Below are 27,818 nucleotides of genomic sequence, written 5' to 3'. Positions count from 1 at the left end.
GAGCTACGACCCAGCCCACGAGGTTCCCTCAGATCTTGAAGGTCCCACAAGACCCCTTCAGCCCCTTCTGTCTCTGCCTGATAAAGGGGACTCAAGTTTGCTCAAAAATGTGCTTTCCAAACCAGCCTCACAGCTCCTCTCTTCAGATTCCCTCAGCTGCCCTGGGGCAGTGATTCTGTTGTCCTGTTTTACAGGGGAGCAAATGGAGCCTGGCTCCCACCTGAGGAACTGTCCCCTTATGCCTGACTCAGGGTGGCCCAGGAGGACCATGTAAGGAGCTGAGATGACTGGGCAGTGGCCCCAACCGTGGGTGGACTTCCTTGGGAAGTCAGGAGCCTGGAGAAATGCAGCCACCAGGCCAGGAAACTAGGTGGGGGGCTTTGCCTCCCCCCGCACCGTCCTTACACCGCACTCACACACCCTTGCATACCAGGACCCAGGAGTGGCTGCTGGGGAAGTTCCCCAACTCTCCTGCTTCACTTCTGCCCTGTGGGCCCGGCAGTTATCCAAAGCACTTCCCGTGGGGCCCCGCACAGCTTGGTGGCCTCCGTGCATAAAGATGAGGCAGTGACCTCACACAGTGCTGACTACACTGTTCAGCGACTCCCTCGGTGCTCACAGCAACCCTGTGAGGCAGTGACTGCTATCAGCTCCACTTTCCAGATGGGAAAACTGAGGCACAGAGAGGTTAAGTGCTTTGCTACTAATTGACGGGGCTGGGATTTGAACCCAAGCGACCTGGCTCGTGCTCTCGACCGCTCCATGCCATTCCTGGCTTCAGGAGACTTGGGCCAGCCCAGGGAGAGGTTAGTCTCTGCTTGGGTTCTGACCCTCCCGACACTGTGTGTGGCCCTGGGCAGGTCACATAACTTCTCTAGACATCTCAGTTTCCTCAACTGTAGCATGGGGCTGATAACAGTCCCCTCCCCAGAGGATTCCTGTGTGGATTCAAGGAGCTACGACTGAAAGGGCTAAGACCCAGCCAGGGCCAGCACACGGGGTCCAGCCATTAGTAGTCATAGTCCGGGGAATGATGTCCCGACACATTTAATCTTTTAGGAATCATGAAGTGGGCAGCTAAGTTTTTTTTAAACTGAGGCTTTGGGATACACACAGACACAAAGCGTCATACCAGCCTGGGTGGGGAGCAGGGCAGGGAGGAAGGAGATAAAGATAAGGATGCTCCAGTCACAGGCCAGACAGGCGGGGACAGGAAGGCCATGGCAGCCAGCGACTGACCCAGCCCCATCACAGCTCCCCTCGTGGCTGGGCCTGGGGGCTGAGGCAGCCGCCGCCGGGTGTCCCCGTCCTTCTCTTCACACCCAGTGGGATGCAGGGAGCCCCCGGCTCTGCACGTCCCCGCAGCAAGGCAACAACTCCCTAGAGCTGTCAGGGGCTCTGGCTAGAGATCCCGTCTCAGTCACAGACCCTGGCTCCTCCCTGGTCGTTTCACAGAATGAGGCCAATGAGAATAAACCTAAAAGATCTGGCTCCTCCCGGGTGGGGGCGCTTGGCATCCCCATCACTGGGGTGGTTGCAAGGGGAAGGTCACTGGTGCTGACCGCTCCTGGGGTAGTGGATGAAACCAAGTCCAGCCCTCCCTGCTCCTCCAAAGCAAACACCTCCAGGGCCAGGAGGTGTCCCGCTCTGGTGTGACGCCGAGCCCCAGGGAAGTCAGGTGGGAGACTGGCCAGTGACCCAAGGACAGCCAAGCATACGGCCTGCGCCGCCCTGATCCCTCCATCTCAAATCTATCAGTGCACTGCTGGGCCAGAGCTGCCACCATCATGGGAAGAAGAAAAAGAAAAAGAAGAAAGAAAACAAAGGCCAGCTCCATCTTCAAAGCTGCTGCCTCCCTCTGCCGAGGTCCTGGCTGGAGATGCAAGCTGGCCAGGCTTATCGAAACCAAACTTCAAGTTCAAAGGGAAGTTATCAGAAAACCACCTTCAGGTTCAATGTTGCTTTTCAAGTTCCACTTGATAAAACCCAAAGAAAAGAAACCTCTGTCCCTGCTCTCTCCTTCTCTGGACCACCCCTCCCCCTGACACCCAAACAGCCCGGTCCTTCCTCAGGTCCTCCCCTCCTGCCTTCCTTTCTCCTCTCCCAGGAAGGAGAGGGACATCCCCCTCCATCCCTTATCCTCATCGTATGTCCTCTCCAAAGACCGGGGCTTTGTCCTTTCTTCACCAGGGGGGTCCGATCCCTCATCCCACCCTAGCTCAGAAAACCACCTGGACACCCAGCCGGGGCCGCTTCCCAGCATGGGGACAGGTACAGCCGGGTAGTAGGCCTGCAAGCCATCTGCCCTGGGGCCTGGGGGCCAGGAACAGTCAGCGCCCCTTTGTCCCCACCAAAGAAAGTCTTTCTTCTTTCACTCTCCCCTGCCCAGCGGCCAGAAGAGGTGGCAGATAACCAATCAGCAAGCCATGCAGACCCAATGCCAGAGGCCTGGGCTGGGACTCAGGGACCCTGCTTCTCCATCCACACAACCCACTGAAACCAAACAACGAAAACCTGCCACCTGCCCCAGCCACCCCTGTGCAGAACAAATCGTCCTCCCTCCGTGCATCCGTCCTCGGGCACATGGGCAGGTGGGAGAAGGGTGAGTGGGGCTCGCCACAGGCTGCCTGGGTTCAATCAACTGGAGATATTTTTGTCAAGATGGGTTTTAGCACCAGAGTCCAAGCGCATTCCCTGTCTCCTATTCCTGTTCAGCCCAGCCGGTTTCCCACCCCCCGCCCCCAGAGGTGATCTTTTGCGGGGCATAGTTTCAGGGGAACTCTGATCACTCTTCAATTGCAACAGTAACAACACTGCTAATTTGAAAGCAGAAAGGAAAGCCGTGCAAGGGGTAGGAGAAAAAGGAAGGGAAGGGACAGAGAGAGGAGGAACCAAAGCCTTTCACTTGCCTATGAAGCACCCTTGGTGACCTAGAGCAGGGGTTGGCAAACTACAGCCCGAGAGGCAAGCCAACCCACCGCCTGTTTTTGTAAATAAAGTTTTACTGGGACACAGAGACACTCACATCCATTGTCTATGGTGAAGCAGAGTTGAGTAGCTGCAACATAGACTCTAATGCCCACAAAGCCTAAAACATGTACTTTCCCAGCCCTTTACAGTAAAGCATGTGGACTGTGCCTTAGGTTAAGTGCAGCTCTGCACACCTACAAGGATACATCCTTGATAGGCAGGGTGCAGGCTTCGCCTGCTGCTCACTGCTTGACTGGAAATCCTTGTGCAGTCCACAACCTGCCCAACCATACACAGTAGCCATGGAAGAAAGGAAACGTCAACTCTGCTTTCTTAAAACCAGGTCTCAGCTCAAACAAGTCTGGGGCAGCGTGTGGAGCTCCTTCTCTTTGGAAGCTGTTCCCTATCCCTCCTCTCACCATGGCCACAGCCACGAGGAGCCAGCCGGCCGTCTGTGTTTACCAGATGATGGCTCTGTCCCACATTAGCTCCCAACCTGGCATCTCTCCACCCCTAGCAACTGCCAGATTAAATGCATTACTTGACCATCTTCACCCGGCTCCCTTTGATGTTCCCTTCTCAAGCTTCAAAATACCTTTTGGAGGGAGATCAGACAGCATTAAACAGAATTACTAATTAATTAAGCAAAGTTAAATTTTAAACACTGTTTGTTGTGTTAGCCAAAAGCCTGAACAGAACAGACTTTTTTCCTCCGCTGAGATCAAAGACAGTCTCTTCCCTCTCCCCTCCCCCAGTTTAAAAAAAGGGGGTGGGGGTGGGGCAGAAGAGAGGGAGAAAGAGGAGAGTGCTTGAGCACCCCGGAGAGTAGGAAATGCCGGAATGGGCGCAACTCTGATCATGGGTCCCTGACACCCACCCAGGGACCTAATGGGAGGCATCTGAGGCTTATTTGGGACTTCACGCTGGGACAGCCACGGTCACTTTCTCGGGACTGTTTAGCAGTGACCCAGGGAGCAGGACGGCATAGCCCACCCAGCCTGAGCTGTTGACAGCTGGCGCCGCCCAAGCATGAGAAGAAGAAGGGCTGTGAAATGAAACAGATCCAGCCTCCTGAGGCCCCACCCTCCTGAGCAGGAGGAGCGCCCCAGGGTTCTTCCCCCCCTGGCCTTGGGGTCAGGGTCATTTGGGGTCATTGGGAGACCGGCTCTGAGAAGCCGGCTGTGCACGGTACAACTCTAGGGGGCGCTGTTCATAGGCCGGACATCCTAGATTTGTGTATTGCTTGTGACCGTTTTCGGACAGATGGCAGAAAGATGTCTGGAGGAGGGGCCCCTTTTTCCAATTTGTACAGATGCATTTGTTGCTAGCAGAGGGCTGTCTAAACCCATTCAGTCTGCAGTCCTATCTGGGATCTCCTGATGGCTTCACGGGAGCCGGTCACATCCACGCAGGCAGAATGCAAGTTTCTCGAGAGAGCTGGCTCTGCTAGCTGCTGCCTCCTGGGCTGCCCACAGTGCCTAGCATGTACCGTACGTGCACAGAGCAGATATTCCATTCCAGCGAGGTCCACTGCAGCAAACCCCACCCACAGGTGGACGGAAGGCAGGCTGCATAACAAACACCATGAATCTGGTGTGATTGAGACTGTGAACTGGCATGGGAAAGGGGGTGGTTTAAAGGGGGTAGGTCTGTTCCTGAATCCCAGATGTCGGCTAAAATCCAAACCCTGGATGATATCAGCCAATGCCAGCTTATTTTAACACAATCCAGAAAGGCCTGGTTGATATTAAACTTTGGAAGAAGAGACAAATTTGAAACATGTATGATTAAATCAGCCCCACCAAAGACCAGAAATTACTAACGCTGAAATGCCAGGTGCACACCTCTCTTAGCCTGGTTACCTGGCAAGTTCTTCTCGGTTGATACAATGTAAGTAAGATTTAACACAAGCCAGAGCTTGGACCCTGGCCTTAATGTAGCCACAGGCCTTTCTCAATTGTCCACGTGCAGATTATCTGCCACAAATATTTTAGGCTCAGGGTGGCTTGCCAGGATGTTTCTGACTCCCCAACCCTCCGAAAGCAGCTGTTAGAGGGAATGCAGATGAATTTTAATATTAGCCTATGCCAAATATAATTAGGAGGGTAAATCTACTGCCAGTAAAAAGAGAAAGATATCATATGTGCATTCCAGGCCAAATGGTTTCTTGCATTATCTGCATGAGGCTCTCCTCGGGGAACGAGGGTCTAGACATACACAAATCTATTTGTCCCTGCACACGACAGCGGGCTGTACGTGGAAGCTGGTAAAGTTAGTGGGTGCACACGTTATTCCATTAAGTCCTCCTAATAGCACCATGCGGGGTGTGTTACCGTTTGCATTTTACAAGAGGGAACGAAGTGTAAAAAGCAAACTTGATTGAGCCATTTCCCCGCTGCTGTCTCTCAGCCCCATCTCTCCACCGAGCTGCTTTTCCCCACCAAGAGCACACTCTTTCTGTCTCTCCAATGCCTGTCCACCTTTCAGGTCTTCACTGTAAATGTCCCTACCTCTGAGAAGAAATGCCCTCATGCCCTCAGGGGGCTAGGTTAGATTTCCCTGCTCAGTGATCCCCGCTTATACTCTCATTATCATTATTCATTTGACCGAATACTCCTGCTGCAGCTCCAACATACATTACGGTGCCTGTCACCCTACGTAGAAGTGTCTCATCGTCATCATCATCAAAATGAAACAACAGGAAGCAGCACAATCAGGATGTGAACGCAGACGGTGTAGGAACAGAAAACTAAAATCCCAGTTTCCTGCCTCCCCAGCCACTGTTCTCTCCATTCTGTCACCCAACAATAGTGAACACCTGTTCCTGCCTGTCCCACAACCATTCTCCCCTTCTGATAATAGCATCTGGGTTTTCTCTAGGGGGCCACCCCTCCCCCATCTCAATCCATCTGGTTTACCAGGGGCTGATCCCACTCCGAGGTTCCAGGAGGCGCCCAGCGCCCAGACCCGACCAGCTTATTTCATCCTGATGGCCCTGTGACTTAGCTCAGTGGCAAAGGACGGTTCATCGTGGAGCTAAGGAAGCTAGAGCTCCTGGGCCTCTCGCTTGCACGGGCCTCTTCCAAGTTGGAATGTGTTGACATTGGTTGTTTGGTTGGTTTTGTGGCACTTTCAAAATTAGATATTTTATCCTCAATCGGTTAAGAACACTGTTTCTTCCCATTCTGACTTCCCACACGTCCCCTTGTGTCACATGGTATTGGAGTGAACACAAGCATTTCTGGAATCACGCTAAGGGGAGGGTGAGTTGGGGATATATTTATTTAGGTTTAGTGGGAAATATATTGTAAACAGTAATATATAAATACATATATTTGTATATAACTGGTTCATAGTTATGAAAGAGAAGCATGTCTTCTTTTTCTTAAAGAAGACCCCACCAAACTGGATAAGCTTGGGTCCCACAAAATCTATACCTACTTTGTCCAGTAAAGTAAGAATCAAACTTCTGCAAGAAATAATGGACTTGGGAGCTCTCTTTCACCTGCGATAGCTCAGCTTGTAGGATGTGAACACCCAGATCAGGGTAGTCATCTTGGCCACCTTAGTGGGAGAGACTAACAGAGGGCAGAGGGAGAGATGATGGAGGGAGAGAGGATGAACTACGTGTGTGTATGTGTGTGTGTTTTGATGACATGGTTTGAGCTCCTGGATCCAACCAGCCCTTCTTAGGCAAGATCTACTCCAGAGTTTTTCAATTTCATGAGGCAGATCTTAAGCGAGTTTGGGTTGCATATCCAAAAGAACCCAAAGAATCCTGACTTAACTATCCATCACTTGGAGCCCTTGCTTTTCAGGAAAAACAAAACCAACAACAACATATAATTGACCCAGTGCAATACTCTCGAAGCTGGTTTCTGGCAGTTTCCACCAGCAGGTGTCTACCCCTTCCTGGGTTTTTTTCTCCTCACTCCTGCTTCCCCAGGTTACATTTTTCTGTAAGTAGATTTTATTTAAGGGCCAGTTGTGACTGAGGGGAAAGAAGAAAGGGGAAAAAAAAAAAAACCCTTCCCAACAAATAGCATTCTGGCCTTTTTTTCTCATCAGAGCATAAGGTTGATGGCCACTCTGCTTTGAGGTTTGAATAGGATTGAGACGAAACATCTGTTGGGGGAAGGAGGGGGAAATGCCGGGAGAGGGAGAGGGAAAGGGAAAAAAGCCTTCTTTGGGCTAAAAATATCATGTCCCTTCCACTCTCCCCCATTCCCGCCCAAGTTAAAACATGTGATGAAATTCAACTTTTAAAATCTAACCCCGAGCTACTTGAAACTATGAAAGCCTCCTCGGTATCTGACACCAGTCAGAATTTCCACTGTTCAAGCTGAGCTTTTATGAAGAACAGACTTGAGAGAAACTGCTGTCGCGGCTGAAGCCCGGGCTTCTGGGGGGACTGCACTGGAGTGGAGTCTGGGCGACTGACACTCACCGGCAGGACAGGCTCTGAACTGAGGGAGAGAAGCCAGCGGGGTGTGGCCTGCCTGCCCCCTCTGTCTGGGGGTCCCTGCTGCTCTGCAGTGAACTCCCCTTCCTTCCAGACTTATGGGAACCACCGGCCAGCCCCACCAATTGACCATCCTCACCCAGGACTCCCACGGAGCTATCTGTGGCCACTTCCTGAGAAGTCCTCACTCTCTCCCTCTCTCTCTCTGTCTCTGTCTCTCTCTCTCTTTTCCCCAAATGATCCCTGAACTCTAGACTCGGTGTCCAACTGTCTACTCAGCATCCCTACCTGCCTGTCAAACAGGCATCTTGAAACTGACATATCCAGAAACGAAAGCCTTGACTGTCACCTGCCAATACCTCCACCGCAGAAGTACCAGCAACATTTCCTTAGTTCCTTAAGCCAAAACTCTAAGGTGTGCCCGGGATCCCTTTCTTTCCCCCGCCCCCGACCGTCCACCTCCTGTCTCCCAGCCCTCCCCCCTCTCCCCCACACCTATCCACTTCTCTCCAGCCCCTCAGCCCCAGGCTAGGCCAAGGCCATCACCTCTCCCCTGCACTATCGCAATCACCTCCTGTTTTCATTGCTTCCTTCCTTCCTCGGAATGACCCAACCTTCCCAGGAGCCACAATTAACTGGTGAAAATGGAAGTCAGAATCTGACACTCTCCTACCTCAAACTTTCCCACAGTTTCTCTCCAAAAGCAGCGTGAAACCCAAGCCCGTGGCCCCATGCTCATCCCCCAGGTCTCCTGCTGCCACATGGGCCTCCCCTCTGTGCTCCCCTAAACCCCACGTTCCTCCCATCTGGGGTTCGGCTCACCCTTCACATTCTCCCATGGCGGCTCGTTCCTGGTACGTGCATGTCCGCTGAAATGTCACCTCCTCAGAGAGGCCTGTCACACTCCACCCTTCCCTGGGTGTCACCTCTTCCCAGAGCGCCACTCCCAGAGCCTTGTGTGCTCACTCCCTGGCTTATTTATCCACTACCCTGCCTCCTCCATGTCGACACCCTGACAGCAAGGTCTGCCGACCTCGTGGGTGGCTCGAACCCAGAGCCCAGCAAGGCCCCACACCTGCAGCAGGTACTCAGTAAATACTTGCTGAGTGAGGAAGAGACTGTCCTCAGTCTGCTGTGTGACCTTGGACAGGTCACATCCCCTCTCTGGGCCTCAGATTTCTTACCGCAAAGGAAGGGGACTAACGGCCTCCCAAGGGCTCCTCTGCTCTGCGAATGGTTGACATCTCATGCCTGGGAGCCTGGATGGACTGAAGGGGGGCACATGGGGCCTGCCTGGGGGCCTGCCTCCAGTGACTTCACGGTGTTGGCTTCATTCTTCTTGTGAGCACAGTCGTGACGTCCTCCACTGACAATTTTTCAACTTTACGATGGTGCAAAAATGATACACAATCAGTAGAAACTGTACTCCGCATTTCAAAGCTGGATCCTTTCCCGCGCCGGCGATACGCGCAGTCGACCCCTCTTGTGATGCTGGGCAGCAGCAGTGGGTCCCAGGTCCCAGTCAGCCACACGATCACAAGGGTCAGTAATCCATACACGTACAACCATTCTGTACCCAGACAGCCATTCCGTCTTTCACTTCCAGTACAGCATTCAATAAAGGACAGGAGCTATTCAAGACTTGATTATAAATAGGTTTTGTGTTAGATGATTTTGCCCAAGTGTAGGCTAATGTAAAGTGGGCAAGGCTAAGCTATGACGTTCGGTAGGTGAGCTGTACGCAATGCACTTTCGACTAACGATATTTTCAACTGACAATGGGTTTATTGGGGCATAATCCCATCGTAAGTCAAGGAAGATCTGTATTTATTGAGCACTTACGGCATGCCAGGCTATGTTGCACACTGAGAGTGATAGGAGACACTCAGAGAGTCTAATAGGATTAAAGAAGCTTTGAAAATAGGCCTTCTTTGATCTGGACTAGTAAATAATTACAAACACCAGTTGGCTCCCCCTCAAGAAAGAGGAACCCACGAGACAAGAGTCAGGACAGCTCACAGACACGGGCATACTCTGAACCAGGGCTGTTCTCGGGGCTTACATAACCTCGCCATCTGCACAGGAACTCTGAGGAAGGAATACTATGACTGCCCCCAACAAGAAACTGAAGCACAGAGAAGTTAAGTGACTCTCCCAAGGTCACACAGTGAGTGGTGGTAAAGCCAGGCTGGATCTGGGGTCTGACTTCAGAATAAAGGGAGAAGGGTGCCTCTCATGCACTCCGATGGGGTTGCAGGAAGACAACGTTCGAGCCATGCAGACGGGGACAGGCCCTGGACTCACAGTGGGGCTGCTCAGCCGTCCGGGTCTCAGTCCCAACACCACTGCTCTGCTCGGCAGGACCACAGCCAGAGAAGCAGAGACCCCACGGACTCTGCCAGGCGAAACCCGGCTTGGGCCAAATGGAGGCCTGCCTGGCAGCAGCCCTGGGAGCCTGGAGGGAGGGCCTGGCCTCCGTGGGAAGGGCCGCCTGACTCAGGGGCTTTTGCTCCTTAATGCAGGCAGGACTGGGTTCTGTGGAGTCAACTTTCTATGGAAGATGCCAAGCTGGTTGCACTCTGCCCGCTGTCCCCTCCAAGCGAAGAGGTCAACAGACAAGAAACAGCCACGATACTGACACTCAGAGGGCAGAGGCTGAGGGTGAGAGCGCTAAGACGCTGGAGAGAAGGGGCCTGCGACCAGGTCTCTCCCTCCTGACGGGAACAGTACTTCAGTCTTTGCTGGGTCGGGAGGACACCCCCAGACACAGGGCTTCCCGGATGCCTGACACCAATGTCCACCTCGGGCCACAAGCCACAGGCTGCCACCACCTGTCGTCCTGCCCAACTGGGGAGGTGGGGACGTCGGGTGGGCACTGGAGTGAAGTGTGGGATGACCCTCCCCAGTCCTCAGCGCCCTGCTGGGTCAGCAGAGGTAGGTCCCTCTGGCCACCCCGCCACCCCCCCAGCTCCCAAGCCGCGGGTCCCGCCCTCCACACCCGGCCAGCTCTGGAGCGCGGGACTTTTCATGCTTACTTTGTTCTCTGCACAGTTCAAAAGGAGCTCACAGCCCCAGCCCTAGCTCCAAGCCCAGCCTTAATCTCCCATCCCGTGAGCTCCCAGCTGGCCAGTTAAGGCAGTTAAGACGCTGGATTAGGGCCGGCTTTACATAACAACGCAGGAGCTAAAGCCATCCTCCCCTGGGATGGCTAGAAGACTTCTTTTTATCTTCACGCCTCAGATGGCCTTTTTTTCCCTTAACAGCCCTCCAGCCAGCCAAGAGGCAATGAACTTGGCCGACAGGAAGACAAAGAAGAGATTCAGGATTCAGCTTGCTCCCCCTTGGCCCGAGGCACAGAGGGATGCCCACAGCCCCAGCTCCAGGCCAGGTGGACGCTTCTCCGTGGCCAGACTCGGCAGAGCTACTCTCACCAGGCCTAGCCGTGGGGTGGCCTGCCGTCCACAGCCATGTCCTTCATCCTGGGGCGGGAGGGGGCGCCTCGGACCTGGCGCCAACGGTGGCCGGAGAACCACAGACGGTCACTGGGGCCAGCATCACCTCCAAGGAGTCTCAGGGGCCACACAGGCAGGCCCAGAGCAGTCCCACCCTACTGCTTTATTTACACTATTTTCACTTTTTAATTCTGTTATTAGTCTTTCATTTCAAAGGAATATATGATCACATTCTTCTCGTAAAACTTAAAACGTGAATTACAGTTAATACTACAATCCTCTGACCACGCTTTCCAATTTTAGTCTCTTCCTCCCCTGTCCAGAAGGAACTACTGTTTCTGTCCGTCTAGACCTCTAGCTACACAACAGTATACATACATATGTGGTATACATTCATATATACAAGGAAATACAGAGTATTGTCTGGTACCGTTTTTAACATAAAAGATAACATACTGAATATAACACACCGCATCTCTCGGCAACCTGGTCTGTCTTACTTTTGTGCTTCTGTGTAAGCTTTTGTTTGAAGAAAAGGGCTGGAAACTTGACCACCAGCAACCTGATCTAACCCCTCAGTTGGGAAACTGAGTCAGGCTAGTGGCTCCCAGCCCCTCCCCTCGTCAGTGGTGGCACTGATGTGCCTGGACACCATGAGTGATTGGCAAGGTGCCCAGGCTGCCCTCAAAGCTCGACCTGCAGCTGGTGGGCCGTAGGGACAGACCAAGTGCCACCAATCTCCGCACTTTGCCCCGACAGGAGCTGGGACCCTCGGGCACCTCCTATTTATCCCCCATCCATCAACCAATGTTTGTAAGTACCACCCCACCACAGTTCATCCTTCCTGCAAGGTGCCCACGTCCTCTGAGCAGCAACAGAGTCCACATCCCCACGCATCGTGTCACAGAGGGCGAAGGGGCCCCAAGAGGGAGGGGCCTGGCCAAGAGCCACAGCAAGTCACTGCAGGAGCGGGCAGGGGAGCCAGGTCTATGGGCTCCTAGGCCAAGTGCTCTTCCTACTTCATTACAACAGGGCATGCTCTGCACAGAGAGATCAAACAAAGCAGGGAGAGGTGGATTCTGTGGGCAGGCCGTTTCATGTCTGCAGGGAAAGATGCCTCATGTGAAATCAATTACATGATTTCAGACTGAGCCTCAGTGGCCAGAGAGGTGCCTCATTTGGGGTAGTGACCAGGGACCCAATAAATGATGAAGAGAGACAGATGGTGAGATAGGTGGATGGCAACTGGAGGATGGTTAAATGGGTTAAGGAATGAGTGATGGATGACGAAGAGATGGGCAGAGGATGGATTATGGGTGGCTAGGTGATAGATAAAGGCTGGCCAGCTGATGGATGGGTGACAAAAGAGTATGTAGATGAATGAATAGGCAGTGATGGCTGGGTGATAGGGGGAGCAACAAACGGATGGATGAGTGCTGGATGGGGTAGGTCATGGATTATTGGGTGGGCGATGAGTGAGTGATGGGTAGATGAATGGATAGATAGATGAGTGGACAGGTGGGTGCTTGGATAGAAAGTGAATAGGTGGTGGATGGAATAGATGGAAGGATGAATGAACAAGAGGATGAACTTGCTAAGTTACCAGGTGAATGAGCAAATGAATAGAAAATGGAATGAGTGCTGAAGCCCACGTAATCAATATCTGGGGTCACCTCAGCCTCCAGACCCTACATCCTGCAGACCTTTACCTGACTGCCCAGATCTACTCTAGGTACCAAGCCCCAGCGTCTTTCCATGGAGCTGAGGATAATAGCTGAGGCTCGGGGTAGCCCAGGGCACAATGAGAATCAAAGCCACTGAATCCCTGAGTGTAGCCACCAGATCCACAGGCAAACATGCTCAAGGGAAACACCCCAGAGCCTGGACAGAGCTGTCTGTTCCCCTTCTCTTCAGGACCTGCTCGAATTTAAGCAAAGCCTGAGAGATATCTGGGTCTCCAGCCAGCCTCCAGCTCCCAGGCTACTGAATGAATCTCTCAAAATAGCGCTTCTCAAAGTACAATGAGCATACAAGTTATCTGGGGAGCCTACTGCAGGGCAGACTGGATTCAGTAGCCTGGGTGGAGCCAGGGATTCTACATTTATCACAACTCTCAGGCCCCACGTGGCCACAGTCCTCAGGTCTGGCCCAGGCTCTGCTCCAGAACCTCCCGGCACAGTCTCCTCTCCTGTCAAGGCCCTACAAGCCCTCCAAGGCCTAGATTCCCCCCAGAGACCCCTGGGCCCCCAGCTCTCCTAACAGCTGCCTGTCCTGGTCCCAGCAGAGAGGGCTTTACTGTCATAAGGCTGTCCCAGTTCGGTGATGCTCTCCTCTGATTCAGAGTAAAAAAGGGAAACGCTATCCCTTTCAGCAAATGCTTTCCGATCCCATCCGGTCCTTTCACCAGCTCAGGGAATCAGGCAGGAAAAGGCCCTCATTCCCATTCTACAAACATGGAAACTTGGGCTCCGAAAGGGTACATGGCTTCCCAAAGTCAAATCAGCATGCCAGTGGCTGGCCGGCCCTCTGCTCGAGTGTCCTAATTCTTTCTACAATGCAGTGCTTCTCCTTGAAGAGAGAAAGGAGTGAGAGCTACAGAGGAGAGCGGGGAGGGGCTGGGAGTGTTCGTGCGTGTGCACATACCCGTGCTCCAGGTGAGTGACACAAGCAGAGAAACACAAGGGTTACTTCATGCAGTGCTCACTACATACCTAACTCTGCTTGAGGGGCCTATGAGTGGTCACTATGCTCACCTCCAACGGGGAAGCTGAGGTCAAACAACCTGTTCAAGACCCCACGGCTAACACGGAGCAGGGCCAGGATGTGAGCCTGGGTAGTCTGAATCCACTCCCGGAGTGGACCTACGAGATGCTACACTTCCCTCTTGCTTCTCACCCCACCTATTCCCAGCCCACCCCCACCGAGAGTCAGAGTCCTGTCCTCTTCCACCTGGTCTGCCGGTTTTCTGGAGGGTACTTGGGGCATGAGGTAGACCAGATGGCCCTTCCCCACCTCACTGCCTTTGGGAAGAAAACAATGGACTCCAATACCTTCTAACCGAAAGTCTTCCTCTTCCTCCTCGCTGAGCGTTTCTCTGAAAACTTCGCCCACGAGCTCCTACAGGAAGAAAAAGCAGGGATATTAAAGGAGTATTGGGGTCAGGTAGGAACCTGGCATCATTACGGCCAAGGTGGCATTGTGAACGTGTGTGTGGCTGGTCGCAAAGAAGCAGGGACCCTGTTCTGATTGGAATTTAGGTCAACTATGTAGATCCTATCACACTTGAAAAGTTAATCGCTGCACTACTTTCTAGGAACTAAGTTATTCTCAGCTTCTAGCCCGCCACAAAACATTACACAGGACCACACTTCTCCCCCGGAAAGGGAGTTCCACCCTCCACCCTGGAAAAAGATAAAGATGAGATCAGAAAATGTCCCTCCTCTATCCCTCTGAGCCAACTTGATGGACTCGGGACCATAGCCACCCCTGTGGGTCCCAAGAAGAGACCTCAGTTTGGATCCTTCCTCTACCAGAGGGTCCCAGGTGGGCTGTCTTGGTGGGTTTATAACGAGGACCTGGTGTGCTATAGGGCAGGCTCCCTAACACAAACCCAAACTCTTCAGCACAATATCTAGAAAGCTATAGGCTCCGCCTCCAACTGACCTTCAATCACGCCTCCTGCATCTCCCCCAACACACACACCTTCCAGCTACTGGCCTGCACACGCCTTGCCTTGGTCCCCAAGCATGAGTTAAAAATGTCCGGTATCTCATCCCATGTAGCAGAGCTGCTCCCAATCAGTGGTGAGGCTGCCACTCAGGTGTTGTCAGCCTGGCAAGGGAAGTTTGTTTGGTCCACAGGCTGGGAGGCTGGGAAATTTCTGGGATGGCAATAAAGGTCCCATCTATCTGACCCCACCCCAGCAGGACAACTCTAGGTACAGAGGAGAACAGACTAGCGCTTGTCAAACCGTCTTCTGTATTTATTGGTATTCTGCCAGGAGGAGTGAAGTGATCAAAAAAGACTGTTTTAAACAGAGGTAAACGAGACCCCTTACTGCAGGACTTACTATGGTAACGGCTGCTGCGGGTATCTAAGTAGTAGCTTATGCTGCATCCCTCAGACCTATTTAGACCATGAAGTTTTGTTTTTCAAAAGCATCACATGGGATTTGCGTTCTGAGGAACCCACGCTGGGAAACGCTCCTCTTTGGGGGAGGAGCGATGAGGTTGGGGGGGTGGGGTGTCACACCGCTTTATCTTTTTTAATGCCCACAGGATGCTGTGGCAGCGCTTCTTGAACCACAAAAAGGCAAGCAATAAAAAAGCCCAAACTCAGCAGCTCTCACCAACTTCTCCTTTTGAAAAAGAAAGAAAAAAAGTATAAAGAAAAAGAAAAAACACCCTCTTCTTGAAAAATCAGAAGAAAAAAAAACCCTGCACTGGAGATGCTTGAAAGAAAAACCAGAGCTCGCCTTGATTAACAAAAGAAAAACAATGCTTTGTATAGCTGATCTTATCAATTGGACACAGCTGGAGATAAGTCTCTCGCATGCATGTTTTTTAAAGATGAACAGCTAACGTTTTATGGATTAGAGATGGTTTTCTCTGTTCTCTTTCTTCTTTCAAATCGTTCTGGGGCATTACACACTCTTCCTTAGAGGTTGTTCAAATGTGGTCATTCAGACTCCTGGTGTCCCATGGACTTCAAAACCAGGCTGCTTTATTCCTCAAAGTCAGGATGTCTTCTCTCTCCTCCTCTGCCAATTATTATAATCACCGAACACTTCCTGGGCTTGTAAACTGGCTGTTTGTGTTAACAGAGCTGGAGTTGACGGGGGAACTGGGAGACGGTGACAGGAAAGGGCCGCACTCGGCTGGCATCATTAGATGGCTGGGATGCCCCAGCAGCCAATTAGAGTCGATCTTTCATGCCAGAGGAAGACGGATGCCGCTTCCCTGGAAAGGCTGGCAGGCAGCGCTTCCTCACAGGAGCGGGCGACCATCTTCAAGGGAAACGACACACCTGATTGTGCTGGGGCCTTGTGGAGGCTGGGAGCCGGCGCTGACCTCTGTGCCACCCTGACCACTCCTGGCAAGGCCGACAGGACCCGTGAGGTGGAAACTTTTGGGCACCTGCATCTCTTTACTGGCACACTCAGAGGAGTTTAAAGACTCCAAATGTCACCAGCAGCAAAGCAGCCGTCTGGAAGCCCTATAACGATGCCTCGCGGTGTGTATAACACACCCACAGTCATCACTCTGATGACGGCTTCAATGCTCTCTGAGAAGAACTGTCAGCTGAGAGGACCCAGCTCTCTGACATATTAAAGATATGTCTCTGCATATTAAAGCAGAGTTCTGGCAAGTTCTGGGGTCGGTCTCTTCCCGGTAAACCTTACCCTGCTCTGTATAACAGATCGAAGGGCCCTCAGCACCGTGGTCCGCTGACACACAGTGCAGTGCAGGTGCCCAACTCTGGTAAAAATTCATTTCCTCCACTGACCCAGACAGCCCGGGGCCTGAGGAGTGCCGTGTCTGTGGTCCTCAAGCTTTGAATCACTGCACCAGAGGCAACGTAAACTGTTGAGCCAGACACAGGATCACATCCTGGCTCCACTGCCGCCCTCGCCCTGGATGTGGCGCCAGCCACTGCCTTCTGCGAACCTCAATCTACTTACCTGTAAAATGGGCATATGGTGATAAACCACAACAATAAGAAGACAGCTGACACTTATTGTGCCTTTCCTATGCGCCGAGCACTTTATATTATCTCCCTTTATCATCATAGCAGCCCTGCTCTTTCCATCTCTCAAGGAACAGATGCTCAAAAAAATGATTTGCAACTTGTAAAGTGAGAGGTAGAATTGCTATTGTTTTTTTTTTTCTACAAAGAAAGTACCCCAACCCTCAAGGAATGAGACAGGAAAATGATGCCAATGACAGTCACTTACATCACCAAGCACTCATGATGTATGAGGCACCGACCAACTGGAATCTTCACCAGAACCTCTGGAGAACAGGGTTCCCAATAGCCGTGGCTTTAAACAAGGAGGAACCTCCAAGAGGCCCGGCGACTGGCTCTGGGTCATCAGCAGAGCCAGGACTTGAGCCACCTCCTTCCAGTGCCTGGCCTGAGCTTGTACAGTGGAATCGGGGCTCCTGTGGGCATGGGGACAGAGGTGGCCAGGAGTCCTGCCACTTGCCAGGGACCAAGAATCACGCTTAAAGAAGTGCAAGAAAACAGCCCAGCCAGCAGCTCCAGTGGGTCAGGGGCCAAGTACTCCCATCTGTCCTGCAGGACTCAAAAGCCCCACGGCTCCTCCCCCGTAGATTTGAGACAGGGCCAAGAGTCAGCCGGGAGCCCTGCATGCAGGGTTTGGGGCCAGGCCTTCAGGACCATCCTGCAGGAAGGCACTTGTACCCCTCGACAGCCACGAGCCCCAGTGGGAACCCTAGCACGGAGGGTGCACCGCGTGGAACTGGCGTTGCTCAGACCTTGGTTCAAATTCCAGCTCTGCATCACAGAAGCCGGTCATCTGGGGGAAGGAGCTTTATCTCCAGTGTGCCTCAGTCTCCCCAGCTGTGCACAGGGATGAGAGCAGTCACACTGTCTCAGGGTGGGTGTGAAGATCGAGCAAGCCATTGCACGAAAAGTACTTAGCATTACAGCTGATACCACGATGGGGGCTCGACAGACAGTATTTACTGTTTATTACTCCGACTCTTATTGTCAAATGGCTACCAGAACGTTGCTGGGCAAAGCTCACCAGACCCAAAGTGCCCCTGCAGAAACCGAGAAACACGCTCTTCTCCTGCCTGGTGCACATTTCTAGCACTTTGCATTTAATCCCCAGGGCAGTCCTTTGAGGTAGAACCACTATTATCCCCACTTTACAGATGATGAAACTGAGGCACATACAGGTTAAGTGACTTGCCCAAGGTCACAGAGCTAGTAAGTGTCAGAGCCAAGATTGAAGGCAGGCTGCCTGGCTCCACTGCCCTATAGGAAGCCCACACTCGGGGCATGGTAGGCAGTCATCTCCCTTTGTCCACTCAGCCATCGCTCTGGCCCCCTGGTGCCAGGCCCCCTCTGCTCTGGCCTCCAGGACAGTCAGACTCAGCCTCTGCTCCGAATTCTCATCAAAGACTTTCCTGGATCCCCAGACCTTCTGCCCCACCCAGCCTGGTGCCAGGCTGCCTCCTGCCTAGTGGCCGGGCTTGGTGTCCTCTCAGGCCACAGGATCCGGACCTGCCTCCCTCCCAAGTCCCAGCACTGCCCTCCTCTGCCCCATGCTGGGCCCCAGGAAGAGAGGGCAGCTCCTCCGGGTGCCGAGAGTGCAGCCAGCACCAGCCCAGAGCCCAGAACTGCAGGCACAATGCCTTATAAGGCCTCCGGAGACGGGAACCCACATCAAAACAGGGCCTTGGGGAGCGGGCTGGAGTTCGGTTGGGGTTTTTCCTCTTTGTCTTTGAGACTTCATAACCCGGAGCTTAATATCTCTCCCCATTGCCTGCCCCAGCAGTTCTTTGTCAATCTTTCTGTTCTCTAAGAGCTAACAGATGTTAGTGCCACGGGGTTTCAAAGGAAACTCCTGGTGCCCACAGAACACGGCACAACTTATAGATTCCAAGAATGCACAGGGCTGGGACATGCCGGGGGAAGAGAAGGGTGGGAGGCACGACCCAGCCACCCTGTAACCCTTAGATCCAAGCAGTCTGCCCTGGACCTGATCCAGGAAATTCCTGGCGAGCTCCCTCTTCCCAGCACACTGCACAGAGGCAGCGTTCCTGGGGAACTGGCGCTGCTGTGGGCAGGGCCCTTGGAGAGCAAGCTCTGGCCGGTCAGGGCAGGGATGCTCCGTTCCCAGAACCCAGCCGGACCTGGGAGGCAGGCGCCTGCCTGCCCGCCCTTGGGAGCTGAGTGATAGCAGATGCTTTACTTAACCCCTCTGGGCCCCATTTTACTCTTCTATAAAACGGGGATTTCGATGTCAAAGAGAACTCCGTACGAAAGTGCAGACAAAATACCTAGGACGGTGTCTGATGCAAAGGTAGGAACACAAGCATGAACTTCTCTCCTCCTTCTGTAGCGCCCTACTCCTGCCACGTGCTCAGAAGAGCCTAACCCTAATACCCAGTGATTCAATGCCTCAGTGTCTACCCTGGGACAACACTCACACGTGGGCACCAGGGAGGCATGTTCAAGTTCAGTGATGTTGAGGGCAACGTTGTTCCTATCAACCCACAGTCAGAAACACGCTGAACACCCATCAAAGGAAAGTATGCTAGATCTACGCAGTGGAAAACCACATAGTGGCTCCAAAGAGTCAGGCAGACCCGTACACACTGACACACAGAGCCCACGCCACATGGAAGACACGCAGGGTATGATGCTATGTGCATACCCAAGAAAACACCAAACACACACATGTACCGTGAGATCACCCACTTCCCAATATCCCGTGGTACCCAACATCCATGGCTACCCCCAAGGAGGGGAAGGAGATGAGATGGAGGGAAATAGGAGTCACAAACTTCAACTTTATCAAAATTGTTGTAATTTTTAAGACAAGTATATTCATGTGTCACCTGGGTCATTAAAACCTGCTTTAACAAAACTGCACCCAATAACCCACTTGACAAAAAAGGGGACTGAAGATCAGCCAGGAGATTAAGTGGCTGGTCCAAGGTCACTTAAGGAGAGAAAAGTGGCAGGGCTGGGCTAGGCCCCCAGGCCCCGGGCTCCTTGTCTTGAGAAAGGGGCAGCAGGCCACGACGATTCTCGTGGTGCCCTCAAGCACAGACCTTCTGGGGCTCCAGCCCCCTCCCCCAGTAGGGGGCCGGCTCCTTCTCCTGGGCTACAGTCAGGAATCAAGAGTGAGAGGAAAACCGGGGCCGTCCACTTTCTGGGCTTCAATGTCCCCAACTCCAACATATGCCTCTAACTTGTGGGCCTTTTATACTTCTGCCCCTCAGAGCCTTCTCTGGCCTCCCAAGTCTGCTCTACTCGCAAGGGCGGGAGGAAGGGATAGAGGGTGCTGGCAGCAGCATTAGTGGGGGCTTCTGGGGGCCCTGGCTCCAGGGCTGGGGATTCCCTCCTCCCCAGGGATGGAAGGGAAACAGACTCACTCTTCCGGGACCTGATTTCAGCAGAACCCAGATCTCAAGGGGCAGCTTCCAAAGAGAAATGGTACCTCCTCTCAAATGAGCAAAATGGGGCAGAGCCCTCAGCCACTGCCCTGAGGACACCGCAGCCTCCCGTGGTCGCAGGTCACCCGTGGGCACTACAGGCCCAGCACCTGTCCCCCAGCATCCGCTAAGCTAAGTGGAGTCATCCCCGGGATCTTTCTCACGGGAGCTGGCGGGAAAGACGTCTTCTCTGGTGCCAAGGCTGCATCTAATCTCCTGTCCAGCTGTTGGAGAAGGCCCACCCCAGGAGAGAGCTCCCACAGGGACAGAGAGAGGCCAAGGCTGGGAGAGGGCGCTCGCTCACGGCCTCAGCCCCAGGCTTCTGTAACACGTAGGCTCCCCAAGGGCAGGGATCCGGGTCTGTTTTGCTCTAGGACAGTGCCTGATGCATAGTAGACAATAAATATCTGTTGGATGAATCCTGAGTCAGGCCCACCCTCACCGGCCTTTCCTGGGGAAGGACAGTTACAGAAGCCACTAAATTGCCCTCCTTGTTCACACCAATTCAGGTCACTTAGAGCCGGAAGCTCCAACCCCCAAAACCCCCAGCACGAAGCCACAGTCTCCTAAAACCCCAGCCCAAGATTCCCAGCCAAGCTTGGAAGCCAGAGGGAGGAAGCTGCCACCGCCTGCTTTGCTGCAGCACCTCCACGAGTGTCCCCAAGCCCAGCCCCACAGCGGGAGCCCAGCGAGCTGGGTGGAGGAGGGGAAGGCAGGCCCGCAGAGTTGGCCGGCGTGTTTGGCCCGCGAGGACCAGGTCTGCAGGACTCCAGGGATGTGCGGCAGTAATTAAAATTCCTCAGATTTCTCCCTGGCTGCTTTTAATCTGCTCGAGGTGTAATCCCTGGGCCCACATCCCAGGGACTCCAGCCTGAGCTTCCTTCCTGGACTTGAAGGATTGCTTCTCAGGAAGGTGGGCCGTGGGCAGGGAGTGGGACGGCGGGGAGGGCTTCTGACCCTTGGCGCCAGACTCTGGGGCCACCACATCCCCTTCCTCTGAGTCCCAGGTCCTAGACCCTACAGGGTACAAATAATCCCCAAAGATGGGTTTGTCCCGTCCTGGAGACACGGCCGGCCCCAGGCAGCAAAGAGCCAGCAAAGTCCACTCCCTGGGCTGTCACCCCAGCGAGCTGTCAGCATCCATAAGCCATCGTCCCAACTTCCCCCGGAACTGGGTCCCACTTGGGCTACCACGAGTACTTCATACGTTTCTTTAAATTGGCTCTCTCTCTCTTTTTTTTTAAAACTAGTCTTGCCGTAAGCAAGAAGATCAATAAAATAGTGGGTGTGATGTCCTAGTTAGAGTTGGGGTTTTAAAAAATATCATGCAGGGGCTTCCCTGGTGGCGCAGTGGCTGAGAGTCCGCCTGCCGTTGCAGGGGACACAGGGTTGTGCCCCAGTCTGGGAGGATCCCACATGCTGCGGAGCAGCTGGGCCCATGAGCCATGGCCACTGAGCCTGCGCATCCGGAGCCTGTGCTCCGCAACGGGAGAGACCACAGCAGTGAGAGGCCCGCGTACCGCAAAAAAAAAAAATCATGCATATGAAACAAATACAGGACCATTGAAATACAAGATGTCCACCACTGACCTCAAGGGCCATCCCCCAGCAGAATGCGGAACGTGCTCTGGGAACCACAAGGTTTAAGGAGCCCAAAGCTGTGCCCACCTCCACTCTGAGCCATCAGTCTCTTTCTGACAGGTGGGAAGAGGGGAGGCACCGGGCGGGTGAGGCAAGCAGCTGGTGAGGTTGGATGAAAGAAGGTTCTCACGGCCCAACAGATGCTCCTCCCCCCCTCCCCCCCAACCACAGGCCCTCCTTCTAGAGCTCATGCTTTTGGAATGTGATTTCTGGACATGGAGAAAATGGCTGATGCCAGCAGAAGATGGCAAAGTTTAGCATGACCCAGAAGGCACCCTAGCCTCCAGCCCCCGGGATTTCAGCGCTCTTCGGAGGAGATGACCCAAGCAAGGCAGATTGTCCAGGCTGGGCGGAGAACGGGGCTTGCGTCTGCGTGAGTGGAATTTTCCTACAAGTCAGTGTTCAAAGGAGTTTCTACATTGGAAATCAGGATCCAACGGGCTTGTCGGGGCGTGGGAGTAACTGAGGTCACGAATATAAAGGACTCTGTATTAATCGTAACCAGCGTTTCTTTGGTTAGGGCCCGGCATGTGCCAGCGCTCCGCTCAGCACGTTACGTGCGCTGCTAAATGCTCCAAACAGCCCCACGAGCTGGGGGCCGCTGTTGCCCGGCTTCAGCCACCAGGAAACTGAGGCTTAGAGAGGTTAAGTGGCTCACTGGACGGTCTGATTTTGACCCTGGCTCCTCTGCTGTGTACTGAGTGACTCTGTACAAATGATTTCACCTGTCTGTGCCTCGGTTTCCCCATCTGAACATGGAAACGATGCCCCCCCCTCCCCGGCGGGGCAGCTGCAGAGGGGAAACGGGAGCACTGATGGAAGCGTGCAGCACACACCAGGCAGTCAGCATGTCGTCAGCACAGCTGTTCCTTCTCTCTCTGGGCCCTGTTTCATTCTCTGCCCCCCCATCCCCTTCCACCCCCGCTGTCTTCGGGACGCCGTACAGCTGATCAAAGCCGGACCCGGCAGGGCCTCAGTCACCCTACGAGGCCTCAAGCAGCGTCCCCGGCAGGCTGCCTGCACTCAGCACCTCTCAGAGTCTCTGCCTCCTGCCTGGCCACTGGCCAGCCGTGCCACCGCCAGCTGACCCTGCCACGCGACCGGTCTGCCATGCCGCTGGTCATCACACCACTGGCCTCCACGCTGCCGGCCTGCCGTGCCCCGCAGCCGAGTGCTGATAACGGGAGAGGCCAAAGGGGCTGGGGTGCGCCTCTGATGGAGCAGCTGGGCCTGCCTCTGCCAGCAGCTCCTGGCCTGGGGACAGGCCCCAGGTCTGCTGCCAGGGTCCAGCGCGTGTGCCCTGCCGAGCAGGGTGGCCGTGAGCCAGGCTGCTTATGACAGACGGCGCTGTCGTCTGTTGAGCAGAAAACGGGGCCTCCCCAGACCACGGGCCACTCATTGTGGGGAAAGGTTGTGTGCCCTTCCCCGGGGCCAAGGCCAGCCCAGCTGGGGGCCCCGTGCGGCCAGGGTACCCAGGGAAGTGTGGTATTTGTCTCAGCCTTGAGAGTGAGACGCTTAGGCTCTTGCTTCTGCTAATTTAAATAAATAGATGAATAAGATCCTCTTGTTTCGAATATCCCGAGTCCTCGTCAATTTCATGAGCGAAGCAGAGAACAAGGGTGTGGGCCAGACTCTGGGGCCGTCCTGCTACACACACACAGGCTCTCTCTCTCTCTCTCTCTCTCTCTCACACACACACACACACACACACACACACACACACACACACACACACACACACACACACACAGAGCCCACCCCATCTGGCCCTGAAGTTCTCGCAGGAGTCATCTTCCTGCCCCTCTGATCCTAGCTGACACCAGGCCTGCCTTCCTCTCTCCTGGTCCCTCACCTCACCCCCATACCCCAGCTCTGACGACCCCTCACCATCACTCGCACCGGCTGGACCGCCTGCCTCAGGGCCTCCAAACCCTGCCTACGCTCTTTCCTCTGCAGGGAGAGCCCTCTCCCCTTGACTGCCGGGTGAAGTCTTACCCCTGCCCCCGCTCTGGAGTGACTGCTGCTTCCCAACATCCCCACTCCACCGAACTGGGACAGAATCAAGGGTCACCCCTCTGGACTCCCAGAGGACTCAGTTCATTCAGGATCTTAGTTGATGATGTGTCGCCCAATCTGTGCCTCAGTGTCCGCATCTGTAAAATGGGCCTGTGACCCAGGAGTGCCCTGAGGGTCACACAAGAGGCCGCCATGAAAGAACAGAAGAGTTAAAGACACTGGGAGTGAGGGGTCCCAGGGTCCATACTGCTGTCAGGTGGGTGGGCAGGTGAGGAACAGCCTAGAGTCTGATCCCATTGTCTTCATAAAGAAAAGAGGCATATTCTCCGGAATGTTTCCGGAAGGACACGCAATAGTAGTGGCTACTCTTGGGGAGCTGAGGAGCTGTCCCTCCAGCTGTCCAGCTTTCTAGACTGTTTGGATTTTGTATTGTCTCTCTTCTTTCTCTTTCTTAAACCGAGAACAGGCAAAGGTTTTTTGTTGTTGCTTTTGTTTTGGGGTTTTTTCCCTTTTTTTGGCCACACTACACAGCTTGCGGGATCTTAGTTCCCTGACGAGGGATCAAACCCGTGCCCCCTACGGAGGAAGCGCAGAGTCCTAACCACTGAACTGCCAGGGAATTCCCTACACGCGACGTTTTTCTATTAGAAAGAAATTAAATTTTGAAATTAAACTTGATCCATGAAGAAGAATGACGTGGCTCCCCTGCCTACCTGACAGCTCCATCAAGCCACTGGGCCGGCATCTCAGACCTCACACGTCCCAGCCCTGCTCCCGATTTCTTCCCTGTGTCCAACTGGGGCAGCTTCCTCCTTCCTGTTGCTCAGGCCAGAAACCCGGGAGTCATCCTGCCACGTCTATTCCAACCCTTCTGTTCAATCCACCACACATCCTGTTGGCTCTGCCTTTAAAAGGTACCCTGGGGCTTCCCTGGTGGCGCAGTGGTTGAGAGTCCGCCTGCCAATGCAGGGGACACAGGTTCATTCCCCAGTCCGGGAAGATTCCACATGCCGTGGAGCGTCTGGGCCCGTGAGCCATGGTCGCTGGGCCTGCGCGTCCGGAGCCTGTGCTCCGCAATGGGAGAGGCCACAGCAGTGAGAGGCCCGCGTACCGCGAGAAAAAAAAAAAAAGGTACCCTGACACCAGGTCCTCACCCCCTCCACATCCACCCTGTGTTCCAGGCCATGCAGAGAGGCCATCCTCCCTCGCCAGGATGATGACGATCATTTTCTATTCTCTGCACCCACCTCCCGCCCCATTTCCCAGTCCTCCTAACGCCCCGCAAAGCCCCACCTAATCTGCTGCATCACCTCCCTACCCTCATCTGTTACTTCTGTCACTCTTCCCCAGCCACCCAGGCCCCCTTGCTGTTGCTCAAACATGCTTGGCACTACCTCAGGGCCTTTGTACTTGCTGTTCCCTCTGCCTGGAATGCTTTTGCCAAATATCCCCTCCTCCCACCCCTCCTTCACGTTTTCGTCACCGTCACCTCATCACCTGGGTGAGGGCTTCCAAATCCCCCTATTTGTTTATTTATTTATTTGTTTGTTTGTTTGTTTTTGGCTGCATTGGGTCTTTGTTGCTGCGCGTGGGCTTTCTCTAATTGTGGCGAGCAGGGGCTACTCTTCATTGCAGTATGCAGGCTTCTCATTGCCGTGGCTTCTGTTTGTTGCAGAGCACTGGCTCTAGGCACACGGGCTTCAGTAGTTGTGGCACACAGGCTCGGTCGCTGTGGCACATGGGCTTAGTTGCTCCGCGGCATGAGGGATCTTCCTGGACCAGGGCTCGAACCCGTGTCCCCTGCATTGGCAGGCAGATTCTTAATCGCTGCGCCACTAGGGAAGTCCCAAACCCCCCTATTTAAAATTGCAGTGCCCCCTCCACCCCCTCACCCTCTTCCCTGCCTCGGTTTTCTCTGGGGCACTTACCGCCATGTGACACACACATCAGTGCCTGACAGGGGAGGCATGCAACGAATACATGTTGACGACTAAACGCGGCTCTATGTTTACTGACTCAGAAAGACATTCCCCGCATTTTTTTGAAAGAGAAAAGCAGTTGCCAAAGAGTAGAGAGCATCCGACTGCATCTGCTCAAATTATCTGCATGTGTTTCCATGCAATGCAGTCAGAGAGACCCATCTGGAGAGACTGGCACCAGAACGTTCCCAGAGGTTTGTTCCTGGGCGCCGGATTCAAGGTCGTCAGTTGTTTGCCACCAACGTGCATGAGGACTTCTACGATCAGAAGTAATAGCAAGGCATTTGGAAGAAAGCACATGAAAGCAAGCAAAAATGGGCCCACGAGCCAGTTCTAGAAGGACTGGCACACGGAAGTGTGCCAGCAGCGTCCTGGCCCCAACAGATGGTGAGGTTTGCAACTCTCCAGTGAACTGGGTGGTTTCCTGGTCCTAGCTGGGAGGGAAGGTGGAGGCGCTGGGCTTCTCTGCTCCCCAGACCCCACTGCTCCCTCCCCCAGCCATGCCACGCTCACCGACCATGAAGAGACCATTGCCAGAAAACCGCCACTTCCCAGTGCCTTAGGCTGCGCACGCATAGGAAGCCGAGGGGCTGGCAAGACCCCTCTTTGTGGTCATGTAATGCAGACAAGGCCTTGATTCCAGAAATGGCATGAGGCCAGCTGAGCATGTCAAACTGGGCTGTCACCGGGAGTGGGGGAGGGTGGCAGCTCCCTCCTCCCAACTCAACCATTGCCCACCAAATTCTGCGTTTCCATTCTCAGGCAAGGAAGGGAGGGAGGGAAAAATGTAGGTTTGGGGGATCAGGAAGGCAGCCCCTGTTGGTCTGGTCAGCAACCCACATCTAGGACTACTGTCGCTACAGAGTGGTCCTCTGGGAAGTCCATGGAGGTCTGGAAGATGCTGTGTGGCCAGCGTCCAAGGTCTGAGGATACTTTTGGGTCTGGGGGCAAGAAGGCATCCATGGCAGTGACTTCATCCATCACACCTGTACCTTGTTCCTCTGCAGCCTTTGGGTCATCTGACTCACCCAACAACCCTGGGAGGTCAGTAAGGGAGCTATCACCCCCTTTTACAGATGAGGAGACTGAGGCTCTGAGAGAGGAGGTGAGAACGTGAGCAGTTGGGAGGTACAGGACCTCCTGGGAGGAAGGCTCTCGGGACAGGACACCTGGTGTGTGCCTGTGTGTAGCGGGAGAGAAGCCTGCAACACACGCACACACAGCCTCCTGGACCACAGGTGTTGGAGTCAGACTGGAACCCTCATTCAGAAAGGTCCAAACCCCTCTAAGAAGGTCCCCCCAGAAAAACTCCATACAGATAGAATTGCACATGGAACCTTTCTGCGAACTTTAGGTTAAGGACTCTCAAGAGTACAGATGGAGAAACTGAGGCCTCAAAAAGTGACAGGATTTGCCCAGAGTCACAAAGCTGGAGAGTGGCAGACCCGTGATCAGATCCAAAACCAGCAGCAAAAGATGAGCTCCCACGGGGGCCGGAAATAAAGACCAGAGCCCCTCAACTCCACCGGAGGCCGGGGAGTGAGCACTTCCGTGAGCCGGGTTCCGTGGCCCATGTAGTCTGGGGAAAATCCTGGGATCTGCTGGGGAACTTCTCAAGCCTTTATAGACTATTTGCATTAGGAAACCCTTCAAGCTGTCCACCACATGCGGGACTTCCCCGACTCCTCTAGATCCTTTCATGTAGGCTCACCTCTCAGTCTCTTTTACCCCCCCACCCTCTCCTCCAGTGGGCAGTCCCCGCCATCAGCCCACACCTGGGAGGTTTCTTCAGAGAACAGCCCTAGGGCTTTGTCTGTGGGGTCAAAGAACCCCAAACCCCACAGCCCGCCCCCACCAGGTAGCCCTGTGCCAGGGACCGCCTGGAGCAGAATGAAAGCCCAGCTTCCACACCTCCAGTGGGGACTGACTCTGAGCCACAGTTTATAGTCCAGAGCTCCCCACAGGGTCAGGCTAAAACCAAGACTTTGCCTGCAATTGCACTTTGCTTGCCTTCTTCCCCTTCTCTGTCCTGTCTCCTCCCCTCCCATACTGGCCTGTCCTGGGAGAGACAGAGAACAGACCTCCATGAATCACTAGCACACAATCC

General features: G+C 53.9%; 1 protein-coding gene across 1 annotated transcript in view; it reads right to left on the bottom strand.

The window, feature by feature from the left end:
• The window catches only part of NKD1 (NKD inhibitor of WNT signaling pathway 1), an 83,942-nt gene that overhangs the window by 14,729 nt on the left and 41,395 nt on the right, over positions 1-27,818 (bottom strand). The window contains exon 4 of the mRNA XM_060000942.1: positions 13,935-14,001. Within this exon, the coding sequence (XP_059856925.1) occupies positions 13,935-14,001 (67 nt within the window). The remainder of the gene's footprint in view (positions 1-13,934; positions 14,002-27,818) is intronic.

This window comes from Delphinus delphis, chromosome 20 (assembly GCF_949987515.2).
Source record: "Delphinus delphis chromosome 20, mDelDel1.2, whole genome shotgun sequence".
NCBI classification, from domain to species: domain Eukaryota; kingdom Metazoa; phylum Chordata; class Mammalia; order Artiodactyla; family Delphinidae; genus Delphinus; species Delphinus delphis.
This window is presented reverse-complemented; position numbering and strand designations above follow the sequence as displayed.